Source organism: Callorhinus ursinus, unplaced genomic scaffold, assembly GCF_003265705.2.
Source record: "Callorhinus ursinus isolate GAN/ISIS: 27379988/994484 unplaced genomic scaffold, GSC_fseal_2.0 scaffold10, whole genome shotgun sequence".
Classification (NCBI taxonomy): Eukaryota; Metazoa; Chordata; class Mammalia; order Carnivora; family Otariidae; genus Callorhinus; species Callorhinus ursinus.
The window spans coordinates 38282714-38298133 of record NW_027397072.1 but is presented as its reverse complement, the minus strand read 5'-3'; the positions used below and the strand labels follow the sequence as shown (position 1 = coordinate 38298133).

The 15420-nt window shown below is 51.9% G+C and overlaps 1 protein-coding gene and 1 long non-coding RNA gene across 4 annotated transcripts; one reads left to right on the top strand and one right to left on the bottom strand.

Annotated features, from left to right (window-relative positions):
• Positions 1-569: 569 nt before the first annotated feature.
• Positions 570-14487, bottom strand: IL1RN (interleukin 1 receptor antagonist). 3 transcript variants are annotated; one of them, XM_073897414.1, is made up of 5 exons: positions 14463-14487; positions 5748-5799; positions 4233-4321; positions 3023-3135; positions 570-1870 (listed from the first exon to the last, which is right to left on the bottom strand). In XM_073897414.1, exons 1-5 carry the CDS (start codon positions 14470-14472, stop codon positions 1658-1660), a joined length of 477 nt encoding a protein of 158 aa, XP_073753515.1. In that variant the 5' UTR covers positions 14473-14487; the 3' UTR covers positions 570-1657. The 3 variants fall into 3 exon arrangements, with proteins under 3 accessions (XP_073753515.1, XP_025724006.1, XP_025724005.1); XM_025868221.2 differs by lacking the exon at positions 14463-14487 and adding an exon at positions 5942-6067; XM_025868220.2 differs by lacking the exon at positions 14463-14487 and having other exon boundaries at positions 5748-5935.
• LOC112821046 (uncharacterized) lies at positions 6119-9685 on the top strand. Its single transcript, XR_012379737.1, has 3 exons — positions 6119-6171; positions 8598-8767; positions 9355-9685. It is a non-coding gene; the product is annotated as an uncharacterized lncRNA (long non-coding RNA).
• Positions 14488-15420: the final 933 nt, after the last annotated feature.

Below are 15420 nucleotides of genomic sequence, written 5' to 3'. Positions count from 1 at the left end.
CCTCCGGGGGCTCCCGCCTGACCCTCTGTCTCCCAGGAGTCAGCCAGCAGCCCCACTCTCAGACACAGCCCGTCCCTGCTTCTCCGTGTGTTTGCACCCCCTGTCTACACATCCCTCCCCACAACGGCTCGGGTTTGCCTGTTTCAGCTTTTTGTGCATGGACTCACGCTCTGTGCGGCCTTCTGTCGATCTTGTTCCCCACATCATGTGGGTAAGATGCATCTGTTTTGTGGAGAGCAGCCGACTGCAGTCCATCCGCTCTCTTTGCTGTCAACCGTTGTGTTGTATGCACACACCTGATGTCTGTATTCGTTCCTCTGTGATGCATGTTTGGATTGTTTGCTACTGGCGGCTAGTGTGGACAGTGGTGCTACCCACCTTCTTGGCAGGAAGATTCACTCTCGTGGACCAGAGACAGTGAGGCCCAAGGAGGAAAGGACTCTCAGAAGATCAGAAGAGAGGCAGCCAGGCCCAGTCCCCGGGGTGAGAAAGGCCCGCTGGCCTCCCCATTTCCCAAGCTCTCTATGCACCAAGCCTGGCGAGGCCAGAGACACAACCAGCAAAGTAGATGAGTTTTCAAGATTTTATTGTAAAACAGCTTCAGTCACAGGAAGCAGGAAACTTTCCACTCAACACACAGAACACACGTTTATGGAGCACGTGCTGAGGGTCCGAAACACACACGGGTCATCACGCTCCCTGCTCTCAGGAGCTCATAGTCTGCGGCGGGACACAGACGGAGGCACAACCGTCTTCCAAGCAAGTCTCAGAGTGTCTGAAGGGCTAAAATGGTCCAAGAGCCATTCCTCCCTCCCAGGAGACCTGGAAGGAGCCCCAGGGGAGCCGCGGTTGTGCTGCCCTGGGAGCTGGGAGCTTTTGATGGGTGGGCTGGGGGAGAAAAAGCGCGGTGGGCGGCTGTACGAGGTCTGGGGTGGAAATGGTGCCCGGCCTGAGCAGTGGGGGCCAGACTTTAGGAACGTCACAGAAAGAAAAAAACACTAGGGACCAACATAACACACTAACTTCGCAGTTTTGCAGGGTAGGGCATTACAAAAAGAAGACAGGGAAATCAAAAGGGAGAGCTCCTTCCACCCTCCCCTGCCCCCTTTCCAGAAAGGACACAGTCTCTAAAGAAAGGACTCGCCTTCAAATTGGATGAAGCTGGCTTAAAAGAAAAAGGAAATCCTTCTCTTCCACCGTGGCATAGGCTCTAAAAGTTTTCCCCACAGAACAGCATCAGTTGGCAAAACAAGGTTTGGGAGGCCAGCGAGGGGCATGAGGGATCCGGGACGTGGCCACGGTGCGAGGGAGGAGGCCAAGGAGTCAGGGAGGGGAGAGCAGAGGGGGCCCAGGCTGGCCGAGCGGCCTGGCTTTCGACCGGGAGGCACAGGCAGTGCTGAAAGGCCTGGGGCAGTGCGGTGGCTTGAGCTGCACGATAGAAAGACCACCGTGGAGGCAGCATGGAGGTTGCTTAGCTGAGGAGGCTGGCGACAGAGTCCTGTTACCGGGGCTCTCATCCATCCTTCCGAGGGTCCACCCCACCAAGGCTGCTCCTCTGAGCCCCAACGACAGCCCAGGGGCCCCGGGGCAGGGTGGAGAGGCGTCTCCGGGGTCATCGGTGTGCTGGGCGTGGGGGACGTGCGGCATGGACCCACCACTAGTCCTTCTGGAAGTAGAACTTGGTGACCATCATGGCCTCTTCGGGCGTGTTGGTGAGGCTGACGGGCCGGTCGGCCTCGAGTGCTGTGCAGAGGAACCAGCCGGGGCAGGCCGCAGACTCGAAGCTGGTGGTGGGCCCGCTGTCTGAGAGGATGAAGGTGAAGCGCTTGTCTTGATCCTTGTTCTTACTCAAGTCAGTGATGTTAACTGCCTGGAAGCCAAGACATGAGCAGTGAGGGCTGGGAAGCCCATAGGTCCCGTGCTGCCTCCCTCTCCCAACCAGGACTTGGCCTCCGGCCGGCCCACAACAAGCACTGGGGAAACTCTGACCGGGGACCCCTGCAGCAGGCCACACGTCCCGGCTCTCCTAGGACAACAGTGACACAAAGAGGCCATCCCACGGTCACACCTTGACTTTGGGAAATCTGGCCCCTCTAGCCATGGGCCAGTAGGTTTGGTAAACACATGGCATCAGCCGCAGAGGTCAACGCTCATGGAGGCTGGTACTCTGTCGGGGCCTGTGCCTCTCTCTGGCAAGGAGGCGCGGCGGAGAATGGGGGGCAGAGATCACTGCAGTGCATTCGACACGGTACACACAACGTCCTGGTCATCCCCACTCCACGGAGTAGTCACCCTCCCAAAGAATGGCCCTGTCCACGGCTGGGGGTAAGGGACGGAGCCCCGGTCACAGCCACTCACACTGGGTTAAGATCCTGACCAACAAGCCCCTGAGACAAAGCCATCTCCTCCCAGGGCTGGCAGCCTGTTCATGCTGCAGGGATCAAGGAGTACAGGGCCCTGGATAGGATGCTAACTCGTGGGTTTGAGCAGATAAGGATTAGAAGAGAAAAGTCCTAAAGCTTGGCTTCCCTGGAGGAGGGCGAGTCTAAGAAGGTCGGAGCCGGCGGGCCCGAGAGTGGCACACAGAGAATGAAGTCCTCGAAGGAACCGTCCTTCCCGGCCCTGCCCTTCTCGAGACTAGACTTGGCCACACGGCTGGCTGCGGCCCATGGGACGTGAGCTGTACGACGTCAGTGGGGGTTTGATATGCCCACGGAGGCTTGCCTTTGTGGCATAATCTGTCTCGGAAGGCAGCACCCACGCTGGCAGGAGTCCCACGCTGGCCGCGGAGCTCTGAGAGAGCACGTGGAGCGGGCGGGGTGGTGGCGAGAAGTCACTGTGCCCCCCCCCCCAGCAGAGCTCCCCACTGCTGCCGCTGCCGGAGGAACGGGAGCTACGCCGAGCGGAACACAACTGCCCAGCTGTGCCTGCCTCAACGACCCACAGGGCCCCGGGAAGGAACCGACTGCGGTTGTCCCAGCCGCCAGCTTTGGGGCGGCTGTCATCGGAGGCGGGTCCTTACCTCCAGCTGGAGCTTGGTCTCATCACCAGACTTGACGCAGGCCAGGCACAGCTTCCCCCCACGGATCCCCAGGAACACAGCATGGGGCTCAATGGGCACCACGTCTAACTTCTCTGGGGAAGAGCAGAAGGCAGGGTCAGGTTGTAGAGAGAGGGGGAGGCAGCCCGGACTCTCGCAGGAGAGTTCTCCGTCTCCCCACCCCATCCCGACCCGACGTAAAACCCGAAGGCCGGAAGGGCAGGGAGGTCCCATCTTCCTGGCCTGCACTCAAATGGAAGATCACACCAAGCAGTTATCGAGTTACCCCTCAAGGACCGTGTCCCCTAGATTCTGCTCTGCGTGGTCCCTGTCCTCCCTTCTCCGCAGGACACCTGCGCTCCAGGGCCCCGGGGGTGCCGCCCACGGGCAGGGAAATAGCACACAGGGGGCCCCGGGGCTTGGTCTACAGGCACCTGGGTGACTCTGACCCTGCCCCTTGGTCATCTCGGAGCCCTCATGTGACAGTGAAAAGCTCAGCCTTTCGGCACTTCGGCTTGTTCGTTTGCGGAATTCATAGAAGGACAGGAAAGGCCGGTCTCACACTCTTTCGGGGCAAGGCAGGGGCTGAGAACAAGGTGGGAAGATGGAGATCGTGCCATCCCGTAGGACCAGTCAGGCAACAGGGACGTGGAAACATCCCAGGAAGCTCACGCTGAAAGACTCTCCCAGACTGCCATGAGGCAGGCCTCGGTTCGCTGAAGGAAAAACTGAGCGATGGAGTGGGGGAAGCCTGCCCAAGGTCATGCAGCTTGTTTAGAGCAAGGACCAGACCACGGCTGAATGTGGTGTCCATGAATAAGGGGCATAACCCAGCCTTAGATGTGGTGTATTCGTTTTGGGTGGTAGTTAGGGTTTGAACAACACAGGAACACGGAAGGCTTCAAGGTCACAGGAGGGAAAGGGAGCGCCTTGCCTTCTGTGCCCTCTCCCTGCCAGTGCTGGCCCCGGGACACGGTGCCAGCAGGTGGGGGCTCCAGACCTAGGCTCTAACCCTCTTACCCTCTTGAGGCTGCCTTCACGTGTGGCCAGGCCTCCCCCAGCTTCCAACTCAACCACAAAGACCCGGTGGGGATTAGGACTTTGAACCTAAGCTTTCCAAGGGCAAGCTGGAGACGCCAGGGCAAAGTGACCCGGTACCCACACAGCATCTGCTTTCCTGGCAACCACTCACCTTCCAATTTGGTATTTGATCCTTGCAGGTATCCAGCGACGAGTTGGTTATTCCTCAGGTAGAAGGTCTTCTGGTTAATATCCCAGATTCTGAAATGTGAAAGGCCCCAGCTATGGTGAACAACCTCCGTGTGCCCAGCCCTGTGCTCCCCCCGTTCCTGTGTCCCCCAGAGTTCACTGAATGTGCATTCAACTTTCTGCCGGGGCTGTGGTGCTGTAGCCCAGCCTTGGCATGGAGGAGAGACTGAGGTCGAGGCCGGCCCAGCTCCCACAGCTGGAAAGCAGTGCACCCACATTCTACCCCTCTCCTCACCTTGCTCCTCACCCTCAGATTCCCAGAGCAGGCACCTTCTACTTCAGCAAAACATCATAGAATAGCATCATCCAATAAAACTTGCTGGGGGCAGGAGTGTTCTCTCTCGGCACCGTCCGGTACGGTAGCCACCAGCCACATGTGGTGAAGGGCTGAGAGCAGGGCTTGCAGAGCCCCAGCCAGGACGTGGGCCCTCTGTGCCCCGCTGCCCACCCATGTGACCTTGGACCTGCGCCTCATCTCTTCACAAGTGAAGTGTGGCTACCAAGGCCCGTGGCATCAGGTGACTTTGGGGGAGCTCGTGAGCTCAGTGAGGGATGGTTGGACAAACTGTAAAGGTCTTTGCACACGTTGAGCATTTGACCTTTCGAGATTCTTCTGCATTCCTGGATAAGTCTCCTACTCAAGACCTCCAGGTGCATCTCCTGGAGCCCCCAGCCAGTAGGAAGAAGCAGAGGCAAAGCTCGTGAAGCAGTTCCCGTGTCTGGAAAGGGGAATGACTTGCCCAGGATGCACTCACACGCATACACACACACGCACAGAATCCCGAACTGCAGCCCCAAGCCGGGGAAACCCGGTTTGACGGTGAAGTCACCCTGACGTCGCTCAGGCCTGCAATGTCCCAGGACAGAGGGCCCATGGGGACAGCATCACAGCCTCTCGATTTTACAACAGGGTTGGTGACATCTCTCTCACAAAACTCCTGGCCCAATTTTTAAAAAAAATCACAGTAGTGTTCAAGCACTGTTTGATTTTCACAACAACCCAGTAAGGCAAGCAGGGGGTTATCCTTAACCCCATGTCACAGATGGGGAAACTGAGGCCGCAAAGGAATGGGGTCCTCCACCATGTCCACACGGACCTGCAATGCTGACCAGCAGTCTTGGCCTCTGGGCTGTGCGCTGCCCACGCGGCCCAGCAAAGAGCCCCGGCCTGGCTCCACGGCACCTGTCTGTCACTCACTGAGTTGCCAGAGTCTCCGGGAGAATAAGCCAGGCCTTTAGCCAAGTTCTGCCCATCTGAGATATTCTGAAACACAAGCCCTGAAGACCACGGATGTGGCTCCCCTTTTCTGAATAACGGACCTCCCTTTCCAGCCCAAACTCAGTCCGCAGGCGCTGCGGAGGCCAGCGGGCCCCCCCACCAGCCGCGGTGGATCCATTTACCTATCTATCCACCCCGCCTCCTCAGGGGTGGCCTTACCTGAAGGCTTGCATCCTGCAAGGTCTCTTCCCCAAGGGATGGCAGGCTGTCTCTGAATGGAACAGGAAAAGGAGGAAAGAGATCAGGTAACTGAGGGGACACCTGCAGGTTTCCATTCTGTGGCCGCAGCGAGGCAACACGACACTGCCATTTCGGGCCCCGAGTTGCCGCTTATAAAGAAAATAGTCACTCACCCAAGCCGCCCTGTCCTACTCTGAGAAACGGAAATGCCCTCACATTTCCAAAATGAGAAACCCTTGCTGTTGTCACTTTCAACTGTGCTGAGTGTCGCAATGGGGTGTTGTAACTGATTCCCTCCCCTTTTCCCCTGTGCAATTTCCCCAAAATTAAGATTTCTATTTCCCCTTCACTGAGTTCCTGGGAAGAGCACAATGAAAACTGAACTCCCTCATCGGCCTGACAGGTATCCTGAGACTGTTTGTTGGCCTTTTTAAAAATAGATTTAAGAAGAGAAGTCCTCCTTCCTAACAAGCCAAGTGGCAGGGCTCTTCAGCACACGGGACAGTCGCGTGTCACTTTGTATTCTTTGAAGGATGGACAGCCATGCTGGACTCTGGACCAGGGACTAACAAACATTCTGTAAAGGACCAGATAGTAAATATTTTAGGGTTTGTCTCTGTCATGATTTCTCAACTCAGCTATTGTAGCTTAAACAGTAGTAGGTGATCTGTAAATGACAAGCCCGCTTTGTTCCAATACAACTTTATTTACAAAAAGAGGTGGTGGTTGCGTTTGGCTTGAAGTTTGCTGACCCCTGCCATAGAGTAAATTTCCTGAGAGGTTCTCTGAAGCCAGCTCTCTTCCGCTAAGACACTATCCACGTCTTTAAAGTTATGGTCTTGGGATAATGGGGCCAACGCAGCCCTTGGACAGAAACGGATCCAGATTTCACGTCTGCCACTTGCCATTTGCTACCCATGTGACCTGGAACATGTTGCTTCACTTCTCTGGGCCTCTACCTCTGTCCCCTCTGCCTCAGGGCCCAGAGTGGGATTGATCATGTCTTCCTCATGGGTGGAAAGAGGGAGGGAGGAAGGAAGGAAGAAAGGAAGGAAGGGAGGGAGGGAGGGAGGGAAGGAAGGAAGGGGAAATTCTAGCCTGCAGTGAGCACTCATAAGCATTAACTTTTTTCCTTCCTACATTCTGGAAGTTAGGAAAAAGGTAGGCATACTCCTATTTATGGATAGGGCGTCCCATGATCAGAGCGCCCAGTACTAACGCAGAAGCACAGACTATACCGTTGGAGAACTGGATGGGAGCTCGGCCTATCCCACCCTATCATTACCTTGAAGAACACTCAGAAAGACCCAGGGAGGGAAAGAGGCCTGCCCAAGGCCACACCGCTCATTAATGGCAGAGGTATGCCTAGGAATCCAGGTCTTCAGACTCCCATCCAGTGGTCATCCTGTTACAACAGCTGATCTTGATGAGTCTGACTTTATTTTTAACCAAAAAATCAGGGTCCGTGACCAAATGAGGGTAAAATCCTTCAAAGAGGAAGTCTACACTGTATAGTTGAAAGTTGCTAAGACAGTAGACGGTAAAAGTTGTCATTACAAGAAAAAAGATACATTTATAACTATGTATATAAAACAGGTAATGGGTGAATCACTATGTTGTATACCTCTAATGTTATGATGTCAATTACACCTCAATTAAATATAATTTAATGTTATATGGCAATGATACCTCAATTTATTTATTTATTTTAAATTTTTATTGTTATGTTAATCACCATACATTACATCATTAGTTTCTGATGTAGTGTTCCATGATTCATTGTTTGTGCATAACACCCAGTGCTCCACGCAGAACGTGCCCTCCTTAATACCCATCACCAGGCTAACCACCCCCCTCCCCTCTAGAACCCTCAGTTTGTTTTTCAGAGTCCATCGTCTCTCATGGTTCATCTCCCACTCCGATTTCACCCCTTCATTCTTCCCCTCCTGCTTTCTTCTTCTTCTTCTTTTTTTTTTTCTTAACATATATTGCATTATTTGTTTCAGAGGTACAGATCTGTGATTCAACAGTCTTGCACAATTCACAGCGCTCACCATAGCACATACCCTCCCCACTGTCTATCACCCAGCCACCCCATCCCTCCCACCCCACCCCCACTCCAGCAACCCTCAGTTTATTTCCTGAGATTAAGAATTCCTCATATCAGTGAGGTCATATGACACATGTCTTTCTCTGATTGACTTATTTTGCTCAGCATAACACCCTCCAGTTCCATCCACGTCATTGCAAATGGCAAGATCTCATTCCTTTTGATGGCTGCATAATATTCCACTGTATATGTATACCACATTTTCTTTATCCATTCAATGATACCTCAATTTAAACAGATTTAATATAATGTTATATGTCAATTATACTGCAATTAAAAATTTTTTTATAAAGGTTACAAATGAATTTCTCAAATCTTTAAAGAGCTCTTCTTTCAGAGCAAATGGAACATTTCTGCAAAAATTGTATCACTTCCCTGGGTGATTACTTTGAGGGACAAAGTGACTTGTATGTATCTCCCTCTGTTCTCACAAGGTGAGTGACCTTGAAGGAGACATTCACCTTTGAAACACATGCAAGAAAGAATATATCTACCTTTGAAGGCCAAGGGGGAGTTCTATTTGTTTGGGGGAGGGCTGGCTGGAGGACGTGATGTATAAGAACCTGCTTGATTATTTACCATCGGCAGCATTTGCTGAATTGGGGGTATAATTTCTGGAACATCTACGAGTCATCAGGGACTTGAACTGGTCACCACCGTGTTGCTATGGAAGGCAGCTAGCCCCCACTGTGATAAGTTCTCTCCTACTTGTCTTTCAGTGCCTCTTGTGAAGCCCTCCTCAATGTTACTTCAGTACCCCTTGAAAAATGTCCTTGGAGACTGAAGAGGAGGAATGACTTGCTCAGGGGAGGCCGAGGGGCTCCTTCCTGCCGGCCTGCCCTCAAGACAGCATTCCAAGTCAAGGTACCACCCACACTGTGGCTCCTGGGTAAATGCTCCCCTGTTCCCAGCCCAAATTCAGAGAGACAGATTTCTCCCAGAGGGCAGATCCCTGGGTTCTCCACCTTTGCCAGGTCTGTGCCCAAGAAGTGGCTTGGCAGGCCTTTCCCGATAGAGAGGAGGGAGTCCCTAGGGCTGGCCTGAGACGTCAGGCTGACCTAGCGCCGCGCTCTCCCAGGTCACCTAGGAGCTGGCCACCCAGGCCCTTGGTCTCAGTTTCATTATCCATTATACGGGCTAATAATTGAAGCCTTATCACGGGTTCTGTGAGGACTGAGATGTCGCACACAGTGTACATAACCCTGACCCTGGCACGTAGGAAATACACAATAGAAAGCTATCGCATCTGCTTCTTCACCCCACGTAAAGTGAGGGAGGTCAGTCACAATGCCCCTAACCCCATCCACCCTGCCCGGCACACCGGGGTGGACTCCAGAGGGGGTCTGGGCTGGGGGAGGAAAGGAGCCGGGGTCCAGAGGCTCCTCCCTTCCCCTCCCCTCACGCTTCTGGCCACAATTCCATTCTTGGTTCCGTCTTATCAAAAACAGTTGGTGTCCCTATGATTTCTGCCCACAGGAAATCTCTGACGAAACTTATTCTTGGTTCCGGGTGCTCAGCCCCTCACTCCAGTTCCCAAATTCAGTTTAATGACCACACCACGTCGTGGACCCTGCCTTCCCGGTCAGCACCTTGCACTTTCCCTGCGAGCTGCAGGCATCAAACTGCATCTAGTGCCTTCTACATGCTGAGCCCTGCCCTGCCCTGGTGACAGCAGAAATGATAAGGCCCACTCAGAGGGAAATAGGACAACCATGTCCTTGGACTGATGCTCGACAGGCTCTACTGAGACCAAGCCCTGGGCCCCTGTTGGTGCCTCTAGAGCGCCATCCACATAGGAGGTGTTCAAAAAATGCTAGCTCTTTCTCAATTTCAGCTAATTGCTTCTTTCGATTCTAGGATTTCCATCTGCTTCCTTTTTTTTTTTTTTTTTGGCATGGTGTCTGCCAAAAGTTTCCGTCGTGTCTTTTAAAATCCTTGGACGCGGTATTCATGGTTCTTGTAAAGGCTGCACCTGCTCACTTTATTATCTGAATCCCCTCTGGGTGTCTTTCTGGAGTCTGCTTTTGTCTGGTGCACGGGTTGTCTTGCCTGTGCCTGGCTACTTTCTATCAACTGCTGGGCATGGTAGCACATCGAAAATGGTAGAGGTCATTTGAGGCTCTGGACAATGTTGTACTTATCTAGAGGTGATTCCCTTTTGCTTCTGCTGGGCGGGGAGGCCGGGGGCGCTGCAGCTGCAGGTGACCCTCCCCCCAGCGGGCTTGAGATGATCACGACGGGGCACCAGTAGCCAGGCAGGCTACTCCATTTCTGTGCAGTCCCAGTCCTTTCGGTCCTAGCCCAGACCTGGGGGGTTTATCAGGGCCCGTTCTCCTCAGTGGGAGATAAAATACAAATTTTATCCTCTCCCATCCCCTGTCCAACCCCATAAGTTTGTCCAAAACTCGGCTGGGGCTTTTGAAACCAGCAAATGCTTCCCGGGGCAAAAGGCCCCAATGCTGACCTCCACCTGCCGGGGCCTCTGCAGTTCTTCAAAGCCCCGGTCATTCTTTGATCCCATGCGATTGTTTAGAAATACATTTTGCTAGCTTTGCTGGTTATCACAGCAGGAAGTTTGGTCCTAGGCCAGATGTGGAACACGATGTCTATTTTTGAGTCATATCATTCGGGATGGCAGAGTTGGAACAGCATTTCGGGGGTAGGGGCAGAAGTGACTAAAAAGTTGGGCAGGAGTCAGAGGAGGAAGGGCCTCTAATGACACAACAAGGGGCAGGGAATTTATCTTAAAGAACATGGTATCAGAGGGTGACACCGTCAGGGTTGTTTTATTAAGATCATCCTGGGGCCAGTGGACAGATAGATGAGACTTGGTGTGTGGTTTGGGGTCACCAAGCCTGAAGGCAGGGCCGTGGTGTGCTGCTAAATGTTGACAGCTAGATCTCCAAAAGAGTTCTCATCAGTAGCATTTGCTGGTTTCTCTGGTGTAAATACTCCCACCATGGATGACCTCAAGCCACCAGCAAGACAACACTGAATGCAGAGCTGGGAAGAGATGCTCAAGCGTATCTTGCTGGCTCCAGTGCCTCATGGAGGTGGGGAGATTTGGCAGCTCTCTGTCTGTCTCATCTAGAGAAATAGCATTCTATTTCCCAACTCCAGTCTCTCCCCACCTCAGCCCAGGGGCTTACCCCCAGGTCCTGTCCCCATTACAGAAAGCAATCCCTCCCAACAAATCCAGTGTATCAGGACACTACCCTGGATCTTGGTGCAAACATTTTCAACTGTGCCTATTGGCCTGCATGCATGTCATGCAAACACCATTTGTAAAATTGTCAGCAGCTGGCTTTGGGGGGACAGGTGTGCACCTTAAGTTGTAATGGCTCAATCTCATGTTTAGATCCTTCAGCGTACGTGAGCGTCACAGGACACAAATAATGGCTTGCAATTCAGATCCATATCAAACCCAGAAATTGCCGGCAGTGCTGTTGCCCAAACTTTGGAAATTTTTACTAAGATAATGGTACAAAGTCTCTGGTTACTCTTTCCAAGAGATGGGTAAATATATCAGTACAAACAGGCGGAGGAAGGGCAAATACCATGTCTTCTCTTTGTCAGCTTCCACCTACGCAGCCCTGCCTGGTAACCAAGTCAATTTTAACCAAATCCAGCAGCTTATGAGAAGCTCCCTATAGCAGTGGGCCAGGTTTGGAGACAGAGGTTCTCCTGGGCGTCTTGGCCAACCTGAATGCCCTCCTGGTCCGTGTACAGTGGTTGGGAGATTGTATGTAAAGTCAACTGTCCTCAATCACTGCTTCACAAAAGCGTGCCCTCCTCCTAGGTCTTAACAGTCAACTGCCGGTGAATCTTTTATAAGTTTCAAGTCTTTCAAGATGGTTTTTGCTCCAGCAATTTCTGGGTTCGATATGGATCTGAATTGCAAGCCATTATTTATCCGGTTATCTCGTCCTACTAGAGGTCCATGTTCGCTCTTGCCCTCTTGGCTTTGGTGACTAGCTTTATAAGGCAGCCAGCTTCTCCACAGGTGGACAGAGAGGGAGAGGGGCAGGAACCGGGGGACGGCACAGTTATAATTCTTACCTGCTGTGCGTCAGGCTCAGGCTATGGTGTTTTATTCTTTCACATGGATCTCACTTAGTCCTAATAATAGCTGTGCAAGGTGGGTATATTTACACCCACTTTCAAGATGGGTATATACTTATACTCACCTCGCAAAATAAGAAATCAAGGCTCAGAAAGATTAAATCGCTTACCCCAGATTGTGGCTGAGGCAGGATTTGAACCCAGCTCTTGTATTCCTTCCCACACGGCAGTCCTGCCAAAAAGGCAGCTGACTTCTTTCCTCGCTTCATTGCACAATGAACAGAAGCAAGAATTTTATTTGTTCTTACGGAGTTCCTTCCGATTTGAACTCACATCGTATAGAGTGACAGTTTGTTCCCACAGTTGTTTGGAAATTTTAGGAGTTTGTCTGTTTTTTGGTAGTAAGGAAAGGATGATTCTAAAACCTTACAGAGGTTAACGAGAAAGCTCTTTACCTGGTTTTGGACTAAGGTGTCCATTTGCCCCGGTCTTTCCAGGACTTTCCAAGTGTTAGTACTGAAAGTCCTGCGTCTCTGGAAAGCTGAGATGATTGGTCACCCTATAATATGAATCCTTAAAAGGTGCTCATACCATCTGGTGGCTAGTACTGCAAATTGCAGGCACGATTAGCTGCCCATCATTGTGTCTTGCCCAGCAGAGATGGGGTCCATTTTATTAGATAGATGATAGATAGATAGATAGATAGATAGATGATAGATAAAACACATAAGAACCAAAAGCCTTAGCCTTCCACTCAGGAAAAGAGACCACAGCAGATGCAGTATTGGCCAATCACTCCCCTTCTGATCAAGTTAATTTTTTAATTTAGCCATTCACATTTCCTCCAACTGTGTAAATCAAGATAGGTCAACCTCTAGTAGCTTAACATTGGTTTCAAACTTAGGCCGTAAAAAGGAGTTTCTCTTTCATTATCAATGTCTGCACCTTCACACCCTCTTCCTTCTGCTTCACCTTCTTCACACACATTAGCTGTGAGGTCAGTGGTGTTAGAGAGGAGGCAGAGGGCCAGCAAGGTAAGTGCCGTGTCCCAGATACATGCCCACCTTCGTCTGTCCTCAAGCTCCCAGTTCTTGAGGCAAACCCCAAATCTCTCCATGGTCTCCATGGTCTCCCTTCTCTGAGCCCTGCTCCTGGCCTCCCAGAAAACACGGTGTCTTCACTGGGCTCCCATGCCCTCGCCTCCTGAACTCAAACTTACTCAGCACCTACCATGTGCCAGTTTAAAATATTTTGGAGTGGACTGTTTTTAAGTATAAATGTTCCCTCACGTTCTATCACCGTCTGGTTCTGGGAGTGGCATCCTCTTTACACATTTGAAAGATGCGTAAGACCATGGACTGACATTTTAACACATCCCACTGGAGCCTGCCTCACCTACTGGGGGAAAGGGGAGGATTTGCTGCCCCTGGAAAAACTGCTGGTGGTTTACAGAGTACTTCTTTCTCCATGACCTCACTCAGTCTCCACACCCCCAGAGCACAATGCAGTGGTTTGGAACAGACTGTCTGCAGTGGAGCCCGGCTCCTCCCCTTAGAGTGGCTGTCTGGTCTTGGACAAATTACTTAACCTGTGTCCAAGTTCCCACTTCTGAAACAGTGAATAACAGTGCTTCCTCATAGGGCTGTTGTGAGGATTAGAAGAGACAGGCCATGTTAATTGCTCAGCAGAGTGCCTGGTCCATAAGCTTATGGAAGAATTGGCTATTACCGAGCCCGTGAGACCCTAAGAGTTGGCCAGCCTCCTCTTGACACTGAGAAGAGTGAGCCCCAGAAAGGAGGAATAGTTCACCCATTCGAGGTCAAACATAGAATTAGAAACTGGGTCTTCAGACCCCCCAGTTTAAAGCTCTTTTCTCTGCCCCCCACAGATCTTAACCAGAGATTACAAACCTGTAGCCCACAGGTTGAATATTTTCTTTGCTCACTTTGTTGTTTTATTTAATCAAAATACTACATAAGGAAATCAGAATATCTGACAGTTCTTGAAAAATGAGAAGTTCTGGCCACCTGGGCCTGCATCCTCATGAGACAACCATCTGCTGGGACAAATCAGTAGTAGCCAGGGATTCCAGGTCCCTACCCTTTCATATGACCCTTCAGATTTTGGGACCTGGTGCCTAATTCTGTCCGTATTTCTCATTGAGCTCACACGGTTCTTTCTCCCATTCGACAGGAATATGTCCCCACTTTCCACCTCTCTCTCACCAGTGGAAAATGACCAATAGACTCTAAGAGCTCCAGGATTTTTCTCACAGCAGACGTGCTTCCTCTGTCCCCTGCGGGCCCTGCAGGCATTGGGCAGGTGGCCCCAGCCCCAGTGCATTCTCATGGCCTGTTGCTGCCTCCCCTGGGCCAGGTCTCCCAGACGGGCCTGGAGCTACCTGCCTTTGACATTTCTCTGGAAGCTTGCTATTCAGAGTCTGAGAGCATTTGGTAAGAACTAATGGTGGCTCTTTTCCTCCCCATCTTTCAGATGGAAAGGTAGGAGTCAAAGGAGCTTACCTGCAGCCATGGGAAGGGCCTGGTAGATTCCACGGTCTTCTGAGGACTTCCAGCCTCTGGCTCCAGACCAAGCTGCTGCGCAGAAAGGAGAAGCACCGGGCAGTACCTGTGCTACTAGCACCTCCCAGGGTGGAGCTGCTCCTTGCTTCCTGATTACCTGGGGAAAGGAAGAGAAAGGGCCAGAGCCTGCCTTCCACACACCCATGCAGGGCTCGCCAGGCCCAGCTTCCAAAAGGGTGACTCAGCCTAACAGAAGCCCAACAGATGCTTATCTCTGTAAAGCCAGAGGTCTTGCATGAGGAACTGAGCTGGCTTAGTGAGGCTGGACCTTTGTGCCCACCCCACTTTACTCTCAACCCGACTGCCACCGGTTCATGTACGCATGTGCTTATTCATCCCGACCATGTGGGTTGACTTAATCCTGTGGCCAGGCACTCTTCCAGGCTTTGGGGGAACACCAGATAAGGTCCCTGATAATCTAATGGAGGAAGGCAGACAAGAAACTAGTAAACAAATAAACTAACTTCGTATGACAGTATGTGCTCCAGGGGAATTCAAAAGCCTGATCTGTTTTTGAGGGACCTAGGGGTGGGTGCATGTTTTATGTGAAGTGGCAGGGAAGGCCGATCTGAGAAGGTGACTTATGAGCTGAGACCCGGGTGACGTCAAAGAAGTGGAAGAGTGTCCCAGGGGAGAGGACAGCAAGTGCAAAGGCCCTTGGGTAGGGATCTTCTTGGTTTATTTGGGAACCATGTGGAGGCTTATATAGTTGGGACGTGGCTTATGGAGCAGCAGGGTGTCCATCCCTTCTTCCAGTTCCCCTCAGGCTCCCCACCCCAGCTGTTGGCAATGACACTGTCCACAAGGCCTAATACTCTCCCCACCTTTTCTCTAAGACCCTATGTCCTAAACTTTCTCCTCTTTGCCGTTCTGAACTTACTCTCTAGCTTCATGCCCC

What these genes read in the sequence shown, in the direction of transcription:
- IL1RN (XM_025868220.2), bottom strand. Translation starts at nt 5,863, where the DNA reads ATGGAAACCTGCAGGTGTCCCCTCAGTTACCTGATCTCTTTCCTCCTT. An exon ending in TGCAGGATGCAAGCCTTCAG is followed by an intron (nt 4,322 to 5,747) that starts GTAAGGCCACCC and finishes TTCACATTTCAG; the next exon opens with AATCTGGGATATTAACCAGA. An exon ending in ATCAAATACCAAATTGGAAG is followed by an intron (nt 3,136 to 4,232) that starts GTGAGTGGTTGC and finishes GCTCTTCCCCAG; the next exon opens with AGAAGTTAGACGTGGTGCCC.